Source organism: Corvus cornix, chromosome 2, assembly GCF_000738735.6.
Source record: "Corvus cornix cornix isolate S_Up_H32 chromosome 2, ASM73873v5, whole genome shotgun sequence".
Classification (NCBI taxonomy): Eukaryota; Metazoa; Chordata; class Aves; order Passeriformes; family Corvidae; genus Corvus; species Corvus cornix.
The window spans coordinates 115818331-115833029 of NC_046333.1; the positions used below are offsets into that span (position 1 = coordinate 115818331).

The 14699-nt window shown below is 41.3% G+C and overlaps 1 protein-coding gene across 3 annotated transcripts in view; it reads left to right on the top strand.

Moving 5' to 3' along the window:
• The window catches only part of FAM110B (family with sequence similarity 110 member B), a 120900-nt gene extending 106835 nt beyond the window's left edge, over positions 1–14065 (top strand). For all 3 annotated transcript variants that reach the window (XM_039549003.1, XM_019286837.3, XM_010401150.4), the window contains one exon: positions 10287–14065. In XM_039549003.1, coding sequence (XP_039404937.1) covers positions 10589–11701 — 1113 coding nt within the window. In that variant the 5' untranslated portion in view covers positions 10287–10588 and the 3' untranslated portion in view covers positions 11702–14065. The remainder of the gene's footprint in view (positions 1–10286) is intronic.
• Positions 14066–14699: the final 634 nt, after the last annotated feature.

The following is a 14699-nucleotide window of genomic DNA, read 5'->3' on the forward strand; positions in this document are numbered from 1 at the left end:
TCCCGTAGGAGGTATTATTAAAGAGCTTAACTCCAACTGTGTCCCAAAAGTCTCTTGTAAAGACGGCTGAACGGTCAGCATTTGGGAAATTAATCAGAGTCCATTCTAAAAGATTTTTTAGCTCCTGTTTAGGCAACTGACTTGGACCAGAGCTTATAAGTAAATGCTTAAGTTGCTTATAGAGATCTCTGTCATGGGCAGAGTGGGTTTGTCCCATTTTTTAGACCAGTATGATACTCACTTAGATGATGTCGCAGGAGCAGCGTCCTTACTCAGATGTCTGTCGTGCGGGGCTGGCCAGGCACTCCACTCGGCAGTCAGGACGCCGCTTTTAGGTCCTTTCCCAGAGCTCGGGTTTCAGGCGTCGCTTGGCAACAGCTTTCCGTGCTCAGGACCTCACAGGTGGGTCCGCACTGAGAGCTCCAGTGCGGGCGGTGCTGAGCACTACTCGCCTGTGCTCGGGGCGTGCGGCAGGGTTCCCTCCGTAGAGCTCCAGTCAGCACTGCTTAGCAGCGTGTCCGTGCTCGAGGGGTGATACGGCAGACTTCCTCAAAGAGCTCCAGGTAGCTGCTGCGCAGCAGTGGCCGCCCGTGCTCGAGGACTGCCAGGCAATTCCCTCCAAGAGCTCCAGGTAATCCCCGTGCTCGAAGGCTGCCTCGGCAGAATTATAGAGCTCCAGCTACTACGATGCGCAGCAACGGTATGCCGTGCTCACGACACGTTCTAGGTGGCTATAACTGGTCTTTTAGTTACCGTCCATGGAGAAGTCTCCCACAGATGGAGAAAGCTGAACCGGGCGTTCAATCACGTTGTGCGCCAGGCTGCAGGTGCTGGGTGTGGGTTCGGCAATCACGATGGGCGCCAGACTGTAGGTTCTGGGTGTGGGTTCGGCAATCACGATGGGCGCCAGACTGTTGGTTACTGACAGGTTCAGTCGGGTGACGAGAGATCTCTATAGGCAGATCTTGGGACACAGGCGGTTTATTGCAAAGGGCGTGGCTATAGGGGGCACTGCTCAGAGCTGCCAGACTCAGCTCGGAGCAGGCCCAAGAGAGCAAGAGAGTAAGCGGGTAAGAGAGAGAGAGAGAGAGTGTAAGAGCAAGGAGAGTGAGGAAGAAGTAGTAAGAATAAGAGCAAGAGTGGAAGTGGAAAAGTCTGAAGTCCTGGTTACAATACAATAAATCATCTTCTGTACTGAATATTCTAATTGTCACTAACCAATCTAATACAAGATACAAATCCTATAGCATTTACATACAGCCTATAAGAGTTCTTATATTACCATAGAGTGTTACATCTTAACTTCTAAAAACTACTCTTTGGACCCCTTCTGCTGAGCTAGTAGGGTCTGCTCCGACCCTTGGACCTGCTTGCAAGCAGAGGGTATTGTTCAATCAAGAGGGGATTACCTTCAGTCGGCCATACCATTGTCTTCCAGTTGTTCAGTAACTAAGACTTGGTATTTCAAAAGTGGCTTTCATTTCGATGTTGCCTGTAGTTTTCATATTCCCAAAATCTTTTGTCAAGCAATCATATTTATAAGGCTTTCCTGTTTCATCTTCCCCAACACCCTATGTGGTCTTTTTTGCTCTTTATTTAAAGAAAACTTGCAAACACTTTTTTTTTTAAGTGGAGGCCTTTGAATGGAAGTGCTGGAGAGGAATCTGTCTCTACATACTGAATCACAAAATTGTTAGGGTTGGAAGGCACCTCTGGAGATCATCTCATCCAACTCCCCTGCCAAGGCAGGGTCGCCTAGAGCCGGTGACACAGGAAAGTGTCCAGGTGGATTTTGAATGTCTCCAAAGTGGGAGACTCCAGAATCTCTCTGGGCAGCCTGTTCTGGTGCTCTGCCACCCTCAGTGTAAAGAAGTTCTTCCTCCTGTTGAGGTGGAACTTCCTCTGTTTTTGTTTCTGGCCACTGCTCCTTGTTGCTGGGCACCACTGGAAGGAGTGGCACCATGCTGTTGACACACACAATTGAGACATTTGTATAGTGCCGGGTATAGCCTGGCACTCTTGAGTATCTGCCTTGGAGGCCTGCTTCCAGTCTTGACTCCAAATCTAGTGGAGAAGTGTTTTCTTTGTCATCCTCCACAACTCTGACTGCGTTTTTAGGGCTGGCAGGTAGCTGCTGGATAAGACAGCGTGGATGACTAAGGTGAGGAGATCCCTGGTTTTTCTACAGATTGTGAGTTATCATCAAGCTTAGTTGCTTGCATGTCTGTTAATAGAAGTAAGAGCCTCACCTATGCTGGGTGGCATGGGTGCTCAGGCCATGCTCATGGGCCTCTTTCCCTGAACATCTCTTCTGTCCTGCATGGTCATGATCATTCCAGATTTCTCACCGTTCCCTTTCATAGAAGTGAAATAGGGGAGATGTGCAGCCATAGAAGTCATACATGTGAGATGGGGAAAGTGTCCAGGTTCTGACTTGGTTTGATGTTCAGGACATAGCTGAGGCCTTATAGGCAGACAGAAGAGCTCAGAAGTAATTCTCAATTTATTAGTTGAGGGGAAAAGTACTGGCAGAAGAACATGTGCTTTGTGGTGAGATCCAAGCCTAAATATCAGTCACCCAAAATTTTATGAGCACTGCTGCCACTTTAATGGTGAACAGACACTCTCTTTCCCCACAGAATATGCCACTTTAGGTGTGTGTGTTTCAGTGCTGATGAGTTTTGAGGGCTCAGCTTGAGGTTATGTTGTCTTGCAGCAGTAGTTATGAAGGAGGTGAACACACAGAAATCTTCTGGTCATGGGGTCCTCAAGTCTCTGACTACAAAGCTGTGTTGGTAGACACACTGCACATTTAATATAAACATTTGTTTTGAAAATCTATACTTGCACTTTGTCCATTTAAATCTGGCTTGATTTCTTAGTATTTCCAAGATATCAAGTTCTTCTAAGCCAAAGTGTTTTATGTTCTAGGGCTTACTCCATAGTGTAATTAAGGCCTAATCTAATCCCATAGATGCACTGGTATGCTGCAGTAGAGTGCTTTAACATTCATACAAGTTTTCAAACATTTTAAGGATTTAGGACTATGTTTAATTTATCCCAGTGTGACAAATTACTCAGAATTGGCATTTTGAAAATACTGCTATCAAGATGTTTGTTCTACAGGTGAGTTAATGACTATAATTCTTTTGGTGAGGGACACTGCAGAAGTTACAGCTGTTTCCCAGCTGCCTGATTACTGATGACACTTGTGCTTCTGTTGTTGAGGTCCAGACTTGGCAGTGTTTTTGGGGGCTACATGGGTGATGGAATCTGAAAATCCTGCTAGTGATGTGATGTATCTGTGGTAATACTAGAAGGAGGGTGTTTTGCAGGTGTATCTCCACATTTTTGTGGATAGATTTTTATTTCCTTCTTGGCAAGTGCATATGATTTCTACTATACCTATTGCCATAAGGATTTCGGTAGCATAACGTATGTCTCTCTCTGAAAGTGGACTTCTTAAGAATTACCATTGACTTGAGATGGGAACTAAAATGAATACTATTCCATTCAAAACATTTTTGCTGAGCTTTGTAATTGGTATTATTTTGTTGTTCTGCCTCCCTCTGTTATCCCCCACTTTGCAGCAGTGAACCCCCAATTAACTTTTTTTTCCCCTGCACACTGGAAGCGCTACCACTAGGAAAAAAAAGGTGGTTTACCAGGATGCCAAATCCAAGCATGGCCGTGAAGGACATCTCCCAGGAGCAAGGAGATGAGATGCTAACTTTTCCTATCAGTGGAGAAGAAAAGAGAAGTGTAGTGCAGATAGCACTGCTCCTTCCATCAGAGCAGAGCAGGAGTTACTGCATCTTGCAAAAATGGGGAAGCGGTGTGAAAAGGAGGTGGAGAAGTAGGAGAGAAGTAAAAGCCCCCCTTTTCCCAGAGAAGGGGGACCCAGCAGGTGGGACTTGGTACGACAGGGACCTATTATCAGGGTTTGATGAACCTATGAAATGTAACTGAACATCAGGGCCAAGTATCCTGTACTGAAGAAGGGGATTGTGTTGATTTCTAAAAGTGCATAAAACATCCTGGGAAAACTGTGTAGGCTCTGGAGACCACAGGATAAACTGGGAATTGTGGCCTTGTTGTAAGGAGGAGGCTGTAAATTTAAAACATGATGCTTATGGAGAGATGCAAAATTAAAAGTATAGAAGTGGTTTGGACTTGAGACCATTGACACTGGCTGATGAACAAGCAGTAAGGGTGTTTCCTAAAACTTTGTGAAGTGTTTACAGCATCATTCTCATAAAATGAACACTGAAATAGAAATATTCACATAAGGCTACAAATATAATAAAAAATTGCATTCCTTATTATATTTTTTTAGGCCCTTCTCTGATTTTTTTTGTTTAAATGAGCAACTGAAATTATTGCAAAGAACACAATACTGTCTAAGCAACACAGGAGTCCAAAGAAAACAGAACTGATTTCCACTACAGCTTTTACAAGCACAGCCTGTAGTATTGCTCTAAATAATAAGACATTTTATATTGGTTTGTACTGTCTCGTTGGAAGAATGGGAAACGTCATTTCTGGCCTTTCTTGTGGATTTATGCAGCCTGTTGAAAGAAATCAGAGTTTTCATCATTGTGAGGTGTCTATAGGACAGTGTTTAACCCAGAAGCATCACTGAGAGTGGATTGTTGCTACTGGGTAGGAGATGTAACAGTGATGGATTTCAGAGCTAAAAAGAAGCAAAATACTTTCTAAAGTTTTTTCTTTCGAAGAGGCATCTCTGTCCAGCTCCCTGTGAGCTCTAGGCATACGTTACTGGGTTAGTATGTAACTATAGTTGCTAGGTTGCTTTTCTGCTTTCCAGATGTTTATACCTCCATGGATTTTCCAGCAGCTACTTCAACTTAACAGTGTTAGCATTTGTGGTTATGGCAATGTTCTGCTTTAAGCCTCACCACCTTCAATGCATGTTGAAATAGGAAGAGTGCTCAGTGGTGATGCTGTTGTATTTATGGAGAGTTTTGTCTTAAAAGTCTTTGGTGTAAGAGCAAAGCAGAATTAGCATAAATATATCAGCCCATATTATGCTCAGCTGTATAAGCTATTACAGACAATGCTAGTTGTAGGTTGGGGTTTTTTGGTTGGAAGTAGTATGTCAGCAGTGAAAAGTGACTGCCTTTGCCAAAGTTACTACTTTCCCACTTGGTGGAAATTTCTCTTGTCTACATAATTCTGCCACTCTTATTTTTAGGTCACTGCAGTTCACATCATTCATGACCTTTCGAAGGTTTAAATGTATACTTGAACAGATAGATGTTACTCTTACTGTTCACTGTTCCATGTTTTAGGGAGGAACAGATTTGAAAACAGGCACTTTCATTAGTATTTTGAGTCATGGTATATCTGAAAGACTATTTTATCTCCTCATGCTTTATCTTGACAGTTAATATTATGTGAGATCAAGTCTACACAGCATACACATCTTTATCTAAAATTGGTTTAAAAAATGAAATACTGTTGTCATTCTGGATATGGATGACCTTTTATCAATTTCAGCCAAGTTGACTTAGGCTTTGCCTGTATTTTTAAACTTAGTAACATATATATGTGAGGATTACAGAGACAATTACCCACAGAAGAACTTGTATCAGTTTTAGGCATACACATTAGTATAACTTAGTGCATAGACCTGTACCAGTTGTTCTCAGCAAAGCTCTCATTTGTAGGCCTTGCAGTGACTGTTAACAAACCAGCATCTTGGGTAATGGGTAATGGGACCTGCAGCTCTGAAGTGCATCCAGGTGTTAGAGGGCCCTGACATTTTCCATCTGTGTCCTGTGTTCCTGTGCAGATTTTGTTTCAAGAACTCTTTGAATCCTGGTGCAGCCACTTCTTGATTACTTATACTGGAATTTATGTCATGTTTATGGTGCATCTTGAGGTAATGGTAGTGATATTTTATCACCTGGAAAATAAAGTTGACACGGGCCTTTAAATATCAAGGAAAGCAGAGTAAAGGCTGTCAGCCTTCATTATATTTATCCACTGTGCATCATCCTACCTTCTGTGCAATCCCTTCATCTGCTGTGCCAGAGGAATGAATTAAGAGCAAGAGCTTCATTGAGCAATGTCCTCACCAAAGTCAAGGACAGAAATTTCACTAATTACATTTGGATCACATTTTCACATTGCTTTTTGCTGCTTTTTTTGTAACTTGAATACTGCTAAAATACGTAGTGCCCTTCTGTGGATACTTTTAGACATAGACTGGCTGAAACGTGGCCAATGTGTAGGAGCTACAGGACACCACAGAACCAGGGAGTGGAAGCATGCTATTTACTGTCAGTTGACATCATTCAGTCTGTGTTTAGAATGCAGTTTTGGGTATGAGAGGAAAAAATGGACTATATTATTGTACAATACTATTGTATTCATAACAGTGCTAGAAATAAATACTTGCCACAATAGGGTCTGTTCATAAATTTCTCATACATTTCAAGAAACTGCATATTTAGAATATATGGGCCTGGGATTCCAAAGTTTCTGCATAGTTTATCTCCTCCTAATGTCTTGGCTTTAAATTAAGGAAAGAATATTTTATAGGAGATACATTTGTAGTTAATGTTAGTTGTATAGCTATTGCTGTTCTGGGCTGTGTTGTGTTCCCCTAAATCATGGTTATTTAAATAGGAATATCTGACAAACGTATTATGGACTAAGAGTGATTAGAGTGTGATGCCTAGAATGAATTAAATGCTTTGAATCTCTGCCTCTGCAACAAAGGAATCCTGAATTGAAGTGTCTGGCTGAAAATGCAGTTTTAAAACCCCAAAACTTTGTGCATTTTGTATTCTACTCAGCAGGTCTGCAATAGTTGCAGGGTATTAGAGGAACTCAGTAAGAACTTTCAGGAAGGTTTTATTAATGTATGCATAGTATTAAATAGAACTATGTTTGAATGCATGCATAAGTTTTTTGTCTTTGTTTTTCTTGAAATAATTTCTTAAGTCCAGTAGTATTGTGAGGAAGAGCAATAATGGAAATCCAGAGTGAATCCTGAAAAATGCAGGTCAGTCCATAGAAGGATTACACCTATAGAGCAGACATCTGGGTGTAAACAGAGAGAAAGGAACATTTCTTGTGTCCCTAGGTATATTTCACACATATTCTGGGCGTGGGTGAAGAAAACCTATTTGCCTTTGAATTTCTGCAGGGCATTACTGGTACCACAGATGTACACAAGAGGGAATTCAGATGCCTAATCAGTGAGTTTCTTTGGAGTTTAAGCCACAAAAAAGCCATTTCTCTACCCTGGTTGCTTCAATGATGATTTTCACAACTGGAATCTAAGTCTTCCTAAGACTACACTGTACTGCTGCTCTCAACCTCTATCATTAGCAATAAAATTAATAAGTAGCAAGGCTCTATAGTGTCTCTGTGGTGTTTCAGGTGCCCATGGCTGGTAGGAACTGAACTCACTTTCCCAGCTAGCAGCAGGATCAGGCAGCAGCCATCACCAGCACAGGCAGAAGTTTCATTATTTACATTCATCCACTTCTCTTTCATCACACTTTCTTTTTTAACTGTATCTGGTTAGTAATTTTTATCTCTCTGAGATGAGAATACTGAATAAGCTTTCTGGTGATATTCAAGTGCAGCATTTCAGTGAAATGCAGTAGTTTAAACAATACAGAAAAAGCTCATTTCTTTTCCTAGCTGTGTGTTCCTTAATTTATACCAGCAGCCCCACAGGTACAAAGCCTCTATGGCTGGCCACGTAACCACTTGGCTGTTACTCCCCAGGCTCTCTGTGCTGGCTCAGGTGGACATTTCTGCCCTGGCTCCTCACCGGGTCCTTGCTTTTCTTTCTAGATGCCTGAAGCACATTGCCAGTTGCAGCATGTTTCTGTTGACTCCGGGGCACTTGGCTCCATACGTGCTTGCAAACAAGCACGCTTGTTCTCTCAGATAAACATGCTTGCATGGTCGGATTTATTTTCCTTATTTTTTTTTTCCTTTTAAGTGTGGTGTTGAAGCCAATGTGTATTCTCAGCCTCCTAAGTAATGCTTGCTGACATTGATGAGGGCTGTCCAAAGTGAGGAAGATGTTAAATGTTAAATGAAAAGGCTTCCAAAAGCAGCCTCAAGCCCGAGGCCTCAGTTCCCGCAGCTCTGATCTGTAGTGTGATATGTGTGGAGCCACTCACCAGGAGGAGAATGGAGTTGGTAGCTGTCCTCTGGGGCAGGACCATGGTCACCTTTAATGACAGTGGTCAAGGAGGAAACTTGTCTTGCTTACTCAAGTAGTAATTCAGTTGGGTGACAGTGTTTAGTACAGAGAACTGCATTGTTTGTGGGGTTTTCTTCCTCTGGATGAAACCCCTGCTCTCACATAGGTTTTATTTCCACGCACAAGTATTAAATATACACATCAATGGGGTATTTATACAGGCACTTAGCCATCCAGCTCTGAGCTGGCAACATGGAAAGATTTGATTTGTGTGTATGGAAGAGAAATGTGTGTGCGGATGCATGTTGGAATTGCCTTCTGTGCATTTGGAAATTTCATACTTAATTTCAAAACAGTATCAATAAATATGTTGATTCAAATGAGGAAAGCTTTTTCTCTTTCAGAGAGACTTAGTTTAAATTCAGGAAGTCAAGCTGCTGAGGAGTTAGCTCTAGGATTTATAAAACAACATTGAAAGAGAAGTTTAATTAACATTTCACTACCCTTTCAATTTCACTGAACGCGTGTCTGGTTTATCACCCGCCTAAATATGTTAGTTTGTATTTGAAGAATGCTTGTGACAGTGAGCCTTCAGGAGAAAGCTCAGCTTTTTCCTATAATCTCATTATAGCATTCGTATATTTTATTTGCTTGCTTTGACTTTGGACAATATACAGAGAAAATTCAATGTATATATCACATATTTCTAAACATCAGTAGTTGAGGTGGTTTTCTTTTTACTGTTAATGTAAGCTGGAATTTCATTTTTTTGTGGGTTTTTTTGGTCAAAACAATGTAAACCCTGTATTAGTAAGTTGGGTATTGATGGATGAGCACACACAGGATGACAGTAACATGAAAGCAAGTCATCCCAGGGAAGGATGCTGCTCTCTGTTCCTTAGGACAGAGTGAAGAAGTAGCAGCTGCTTTTCTTGCTCTCCCTGAAGATCACAGTGATAATAGAAATGGGATATTAAAGAGGGCATCATGGATTAATGGGGCAGTAATAAAACAAATGAGACCCATTAGCGAAATCACTGCTTGAGAAGTAGATTCTGTGATAAGTGCCCTTCAGTGCCTCGTGTAGGAAAAATTGTTTCAACACTTGTAATATCATCCGTGGTGTTGGATTTTAGACTGCTGTGACAATCTAAGTGATAGAACCTTAAAATAATTTAGAAGATAAATTTCATTTGTACTTACTGCCTGATAGAAAACCTGAATGATTATATCTACATGTTGAAGACAAGTTCTTTTTTTCAAACCCAGTCAGAATGTTTTTGCGTTTTCCCAAAATCTTGCATAAAAAAACAAAGCCATTTTCTGTTGTTCTGTTAAGCCTGTAAGGTGATCATGAGAGCTTCGAAAGCCTTTTTTTATTGCTGGAGCACCAGTGCTGTGGGTACTAGTGTTCAAACAGACTTGGAACTGGAATTGGTGGATTTAGTGACATCTCCTGTTTTTATCTGTTGATTTTTTTAATTAGATTTACAAGGACAGTTGTGCATTGCACTTAAAACACTACATGTCTCTGTTTGCTCTCTGCTTTTTAGACCAGATTGTTTTCTGGACAATTTAATGAATAAGGAAAATACACTTAATTGCTGAGATTTATACAGTATGTTTCCTATAAAGAGAAAAATGTTTGGGGTTTAGAGATAAAATATGTTCACAATACAACTTAACAAAGGCAAATATATTAATATGAAGTTCTCTTTTACTGGCAGATGGGTGGGTCTAAGTCTCTGAATTGTCTCATTCTGCTTCCCCTTCTCCCTGTAGAAATATATGGCTGTATTGTGGTGGGGCTTAATTCTTAATTTTTTTGAATTTTTTTTTTTTTTTTTAAATTTCCCAGTGTAATTTCATTAAATCCAAGCTCAGAGTGTACATATCAAGCAATACATGTCTTGTAAGATGCAGAGGGGTGCTGGGCAGGAGCGGGGCAGGGGCACCCTGCGCGCTGCCTCGCTGTGCCACCCGCGGCAGCATCCCAGGCGGCGGTGGGAGAGGAGGGCCGGGAGGCAGCTGTTGCTATCGCTCTGATGTCAGGCGCTCACGCTAACGTGTGGTTGGTTATTCTGCATTTCAGATCGCTGCCGGTCGTGGAGCGCAGAGGGGACAGCCAGAATCCCACATCTTTCAGCGAGAAGAAAGGAGTCAGCGGAGCAGACTAATACGGACTTGTGTCGGGTGCCCTTGCCCTACAAAGGCTGCCTTTAAAAGAGAAACGCAGTGTTATTTAATGAGCTGTGAGATGAGGCACTGCTGCTAACACTCAGATCCCAGGATTCATCAGCTACTCATTGTGCTTAATGTACATGTTTCTGCACCGTGCATTTAGGAGATCCCAGAGAAGAATCCAAAACGGCTGCGGGGGAAAGACCACCAAACATGCCTACAGAAACATTACCGACAGGTAGCATGGTGAAGCCGGTCAGCCCTGCCGTGACTTTCACATCTGCCGTTCCTCTCCGCATCCTGAACAAAGGACCTGACTATTTTCGCAGGCAGGCGGAGCCTAATCCAAAAAGACTGAGTGCAGTGGAGAGGCTTGAAGCCGACAAGGCGAAATATGTCAAGAGCCAGGAGGTCATCAATGCCAAGCAGGAGCCTGTGAAGCCGGCAGTGCTGGCGAAGCCACCGGTCTGTCCCGCGGTCAAGCGAGCGCTGGGGAGCCCCACCCTGAAGGTCTTCAGCAACAATGCAAAGACTGAGAGTGGAGTCCAGAGAGAAAATCTGAAACTTGAGATTTTGAAGAACATCATCAACAGCTCTGAAGGCTCCAGCTCAGGTTCAGGGCATAAGCACGGTCCCCGAAATTGGCCACCCCACAGAGCCGATTCAACAGAGCTGAACCGACACTCATTCGCAGAATCCTTGAAGGTTTACCCCACGCAGGGCTGGAGCAGCCCACAGGAGAGCAGCTCCAATGTCAGCAGAAGGCTGCTAGATCAGTCAGCAGAGACTTTCTTACATGTCTCTCACAGCTCTTCAGACATTAGGAAAGTAACTAGTGCAAAGCCCTTAAAAGCAATACCCTGCAGTAGTTCAGCCCCACCTCTGCCTCCAAAGCCCAAAATCACTGCCATTGCCACCCTGAAATCCCCAGAGATTGAGGCAGTCGAGTCTGGATGCGGAGTTAGTAGAAGACCCTCCCTACAGCGATCAAAGTCAGACTTGAGCGACAGATACTTTCGCGTTGACGCAGATGTCGAACGGTTCTTTAACTACTGCGGACTGGATCCTGAAGAGCTTGAAAACCTCGGGATGGAAAACTTTGCAAGGGCTAACTCTGATATTATATCCCTCAACTTTCGCAGTGCAAGCATGATTAGCTCAGACTGTGAACAGTCTCAGGACAGCAACAGTGACCTTAGAAATGATGACAGTGCCAATGACCGTGTGCCATACGGCATTTCTGCCATTGAAAGGAATGCCAGAATCATCAAGTGGTTATATAGCATTAAGCAAGCTAGAGAGTCACAGAAAGTGTCCCATGTGTGAGAGAGAAATCCACCGTAGAAAAAAGCAAGGACTGTATCTTTGTCTGTGAATATTCAGTTTGTGAAGGGTTGTGAAGTCTACTTGAAGTCTTGTACCCTTCTCAAATCTCTTTGTGTTGCTTGTTGTGCAATGTTTCCAAGTTGCATGCCTGTCAACATGTGAGCTGACCTGGCTTCCACTTGAACAATAACTAACTACAAAGCCTGGCTGAGCATACACATTATCTGCCAAAAGTTTAAGACATGAATCTGATTAGGGCTTCAGTATAATCAAAGTGTTTACACGGAAAGGTTATATGACTTCTTTGGTATTTATGTGGTTCCTTGTGGATTTTATATATGTCACTTCTTGTCTTAATACAGATATTGTCAACTGACGTTACTCGTTTCTAAGTTGAAACAGAATCCCTTTGGGGGGAAGAAAAGTGAAATTGGCCAAAATAAGAGGTTTAGGCATACGACGATAGGCAAAGCAGCCTTATCTCTTGTAGAAAGTGCATTATGGGCACACGAAAGCTGTTTCTAAAAGGCAAAGAATGCTATGTTCTTAAATTATGTATTGTTGTTAAACTATATATCCCTACTTGTAGTAAGGCACTGTTCAGTAAAAGTTTCTTTTTCCTAGGTAAGCTCCCTCTGTTTTACAGCAGACGTAGTCTAGTGAATCTGCTTGACCTCTCATAAACTAAATGAGTCTTGCATTTGGGTTGGTGTAAGCATTATAAGGATTTTGTATTATCCCAGCTGGAAAAGCTTAAAGAAGGTTGGAGTTAACAGATGAAAACAGCGCAGGTACAAGATTTTGTGGGTTTGATTTTTACTCAAAGATTCCTGGTCTTAAACTTTTGACAGGAATAATTAGATCCTATAGCTGATATTGAATGCCTTTATTAGTCAAAACACATCATGACTACAAACTCCATGCTGTCTTAATTTTTTTTCTAGACCTATTTGAACAGTTAATGAACAAAAATGGAAACACACAGCCATATCAATATAACACCTCCTATTCAGAAGTAAATACACTCAGTAGCTGAACTATTATCTGAAAAAATGTGATTATGTTGTCTTGCATATGTTATATCTAAGGCTGTGAAAGTTTGTTCCAGCTCTAGGAAAGTGTAGAAACATGACAGTATGTAGCTTTTCTTTTCTTTTTCTTTTCTTTTTCTTTTCCTCCTTAAGATGGTTAGTGCTGCCAATCAACCTGTTACAAATCTTTAAACAATCTGTGTCTTCCCAGTGGTTTAATTAACTGTCATTTCAACTGACAGTGGTGGTGTGGTAGTGGAGAAGTTGAAAGTACAGTGGTCTGCTTCATTATTATTGTATACACGATTTGAAGTAAATTGCAGCACTACCTTATACTACATCAGCTAATAGGAAACTTTTTTATTGTGTAAATGCTGTAAGACTTTGTATATACTTCAGTTGTTATGAAATCTTTAAAAGGAAGAGTGTTATGCTAATAAATAGCTCCTGGTGCAGGTATGGTAGGGTTTTTCGTTCTTATTTTCACCCCTCCCATTCTTAAAATTATATCAGGAACTCAATTGCAGTGTGTTATAGTGCTGTAGAAGGTCTTGGTTAAATAATAGTTCCAGTAAAAGGTTTCTTTTACTAAAGTGCTTTTCAGAATATAATTTTTTATAAAATAACTATAGCAGCATGATCTGTCTGAAGAACTAGAAGAGATTTTCAAGACTCCTAAAATAGCTTGCTTCTTCCTTACCTAGCAATGTTACTGTTCCTGTTTATAGCATCTGTTCGTAATGAATCACCGCAGTCTTCTGAATTATTCTTCAGTAGTGCTTATTTATATATTTGAATATTAAAGATGTTTTACAAAGTCGAGTTCTATCTTTTCTCTGAGAAGCCTGTAGCCCAACTTCTTGTAGATAGCTACAGTTAATGCAGGCAAGACTGGATGCGGAGCCATGCAGCCATTTGTTTCCTATGGAATTATCCTACATCCAGTTTTATATAATTGTTCTCTAAATGGTTGTTCATGGAGGGGGGCAAGCATACATTCAGTTTCAGCACACATTCAGCTTCAGGAGGCTACTCTATGATTTTTACAGTTGACTTCACAACCTAAGACTTACAACATTCCTAGCTCAGACAAAAAAAAAAAAAGAGGAGCTCTGTATTTCAGCTACAGGCACATTTGTGACATTTTAAGCTCCATGGGTTTCAGTTGGCATTGACATCACACTGGTTTTTCAAGCATATTTTTCCAACAGTAAGTTCTGCTCAGTTCAGTGACTATTTTGCCAAGGAAAATAATGCTTGAGGGATTAAAGCCAAGTGTAATGCAGCTGTATAGCAATGAAATAAAGAAGTTAAAACTGAAATAAAAAATGCACTTATATTGTTCTCTCTCAAGTGTTTTAAGAATTATGATAAGCATGCTATCTCAAGTGTTGTCAGCCAAAAACAGTAATAAAGAAGCCTTTATAACTAGAAAATGGATTAGAGCATATGCTAGTATTCTGAACTTGTTTCCCAAGGTTTGTTGGGAAGCCATAGGCTCTTGAGAAATCAAAATCATTTCCTTTTAATCACGCAAGGGGTTGTGAGCTATCTGTAAGAGGGCATTTCCTCACCCAAGATCTTAGGCAGCACCTTTGAAACAGCACATGTTCTGCCTTCGCCATCCCTGTTTCCTACAGTGTGCACAGGAATAAGATTTTACAGGACCTAGACCTTCACAGTCAGCTGAACTTGCAGCTCTGGTGAGATTGCAGTAATAGAAATCATGGGATTGCAAAATGTCCACAAGGCTTTGAACAAACAGGTAACAATTGCCTTCTTTTGTTGCTTTATTGCTGTTTATGCAGATAGTATTTAATTATTTATGGTCTTGTTATTTACTTGTATGTTTGCGTAAAACCCAAATCATTGGTGTCTGATTGTTTTTGTATTCAAATGGGAATAACCATTATATATAATATAATATAATATAATATTATATATTATCTGCCTTTGCAGACAGGTAA